The 1686-nt window shown below is 50.5% G+C and overlaps 1 protein-coding gene across 1 annotated transcript; it reads left to right on the top strand.

Moving 5' to 3' along the window:
• The first annotated feature begins 27 nt into the window (after positions 1-27).
• LOC126767432 (uncharacterized) lies at positions 28-740 on the top strand. Its single transcript, XM_050484946.1, has 2 exons — positions 28-484; positions 535-740. Exons 1-2 carry the CDS (start codon positions 28-30, stop codon positions 738-740), a joined length of 663 nt encoding a protein of 220 aa, XP_050340903.1.
• Positions 741-1686: the final 946 nt, after the last annotated feature.

Genomic DNA, 1686 nt, shown 5'->3' with positions numbered 1-1686 from the left:
CAATACACGCTGCCCGGCTCGGCGCCGATGGTGGTGCCGGCCTTTCAGTACTCCTTCACCCCGAGCGAGGCGGGGGCCTTGCGGGGTGGGGGTGGTGGTGGTGGTGGTGGTGGTGTGGCGGCAGCAGCAGGGACGACGATGCTGACGCTGAACCCGCCTCTTTCCTTTCCCTCCGCCTCCGCCTCCTCCCTCTCCCCTCCTCCTCCTCTAATGGTGTGGTGGTGGAGTAGCATGGCTTCTTTATGCAGGAAAGTCAAGGAGCTCGCCCCAGGCTGCCCACCCGCGCACAGCCACGACGGGAGCGAGGCGATGGAGAGGGCGAGCAACAGCAGCCGCAGCAGTGCCCACGCCAGGACGAACCCATCTCTCTCTTCTCTCCTCTCAGAGGCGGAGAAGTCCCCGGCGGGCGATGGCAGCAGCCTCACCGGCGCCCACCCACGCCCACAGAACGATCACACCGCCGGCCAAGAGAGCAGCCTCAGCAGTGCCCACACAAATAATAATCATAATAATAATAATCCTCATCAAGAACAGCAACAACAGCAGCAATCCCGTTGAAGACCTTTGCCGCCGCTGCTGCCGCCGCCCCACGTCTGAGGACAGCCTCGGCAGCTCCCCGGCGACCCTCCTTCTCTCTCCCCTCCGCCTCCTCTGCATCGCTAATGAACTCACAGCACTATTTCCCTCTCCCTCCCCAGCAGCAGCAGCAGCAGCAGCAACTTGTTTTGTGCCGATGCTGAATAATAATTCAACCGTGCCCTCTGTCTTTTCCTCGGCGGCTCCCATCACACTCTCTCCACAGCAGCAGCAGCAGCAGAAAATGCGTTGGCGGAGCTCTGCGGCCTGCCCCCCTCCCGTCCTTCTCTCCACGACGTTTGCCTCGGCCTCTCTCCCTCTTCTTCCTCTCCCTCTCCTTCCTCTTTTGTCCTTCCCGCGAATCTCTCCTCTTTCATTGGCCTCATGCCACCACAGCAGCAGCAGCAGATGATGATGGCGATGAGTCACCACCAACACCATTACCCACAGTAAGAACTGTTTGTGTGCTTGTGCGTGTTTTTTTTTTTCTTTCTTTTTTGAAAAAAAAAAAAAAGAAAAAAGTGCGAAAGGGGAGGGGGAAAAAAACAAAGACAGAGACGAAGGGAGCGAGCCCCCTCTCCTATTCTTTCTTTTTTTCCTTCTTTTTCTCTCCTTTTCTTTAACGATGTTTCTTTCTTTTGATGCTTTAATACACTCTCTTTCTCTAGCGGTGAAATGTTTGCTTTTCTTCTTCTTTTCTTCTTCTTTTTTTTTTATTTGTGTGTGTGTGTGTCTCTCTCTCTCCCCTTTTTGTCCTTCACCTGATGCCCCGCCGCCCCCTTTTTCTTTTTTTTCTTCTACTCACTCAGACAGGACAACAACAACAAAAAAAAAAGAAAAGGAGACTGTCTGCCTCTCTCTTTCTTTCACACACACACACACACAAATGAAAAGGAGGAAGAAACTCTTTCCCAAAAAGCAAAAAAAAACAAGAAAAACTTTTATTTTTTTTTCTTTTTTATTTATTTCTTTCTTTTGTTTTTTTCTTCTTTTTTTCTTTTCTTGGTGGCGGGGGAAATAATTGGTAGAACTGCCTTCCACCCGTTCTTGGTATTTTCCCTCTTTTTTTTACTTTTATTATTATTATTATTATTATTCTCTTTTCCTTTT

The sequence above is a fragment of the Bactrocera neohumeralis genome, unplaced genomic scaffold, assembly GCF_024586455.1.
Source record: "Bactrocera neohumeralis isolate Rockhampton unplaced genomic scaffold, APGP_CSIRO_Bneo_wtdbg2-racon-allhic-juicebox.fasta_v2 ctg6314, whole genome shotgun sequence".
Taxonomy (NCBI): Eukaryota; Metazoa; Arthropoda; class Insecta; order Diptera; family Tephritidae; genus Bactrocera; species Bactrocera neohumeralis.
Note: the sequence above shows the minus strand (reverse complement) of the source record. Positions and strands in the feature narration are given on the sequence as shown.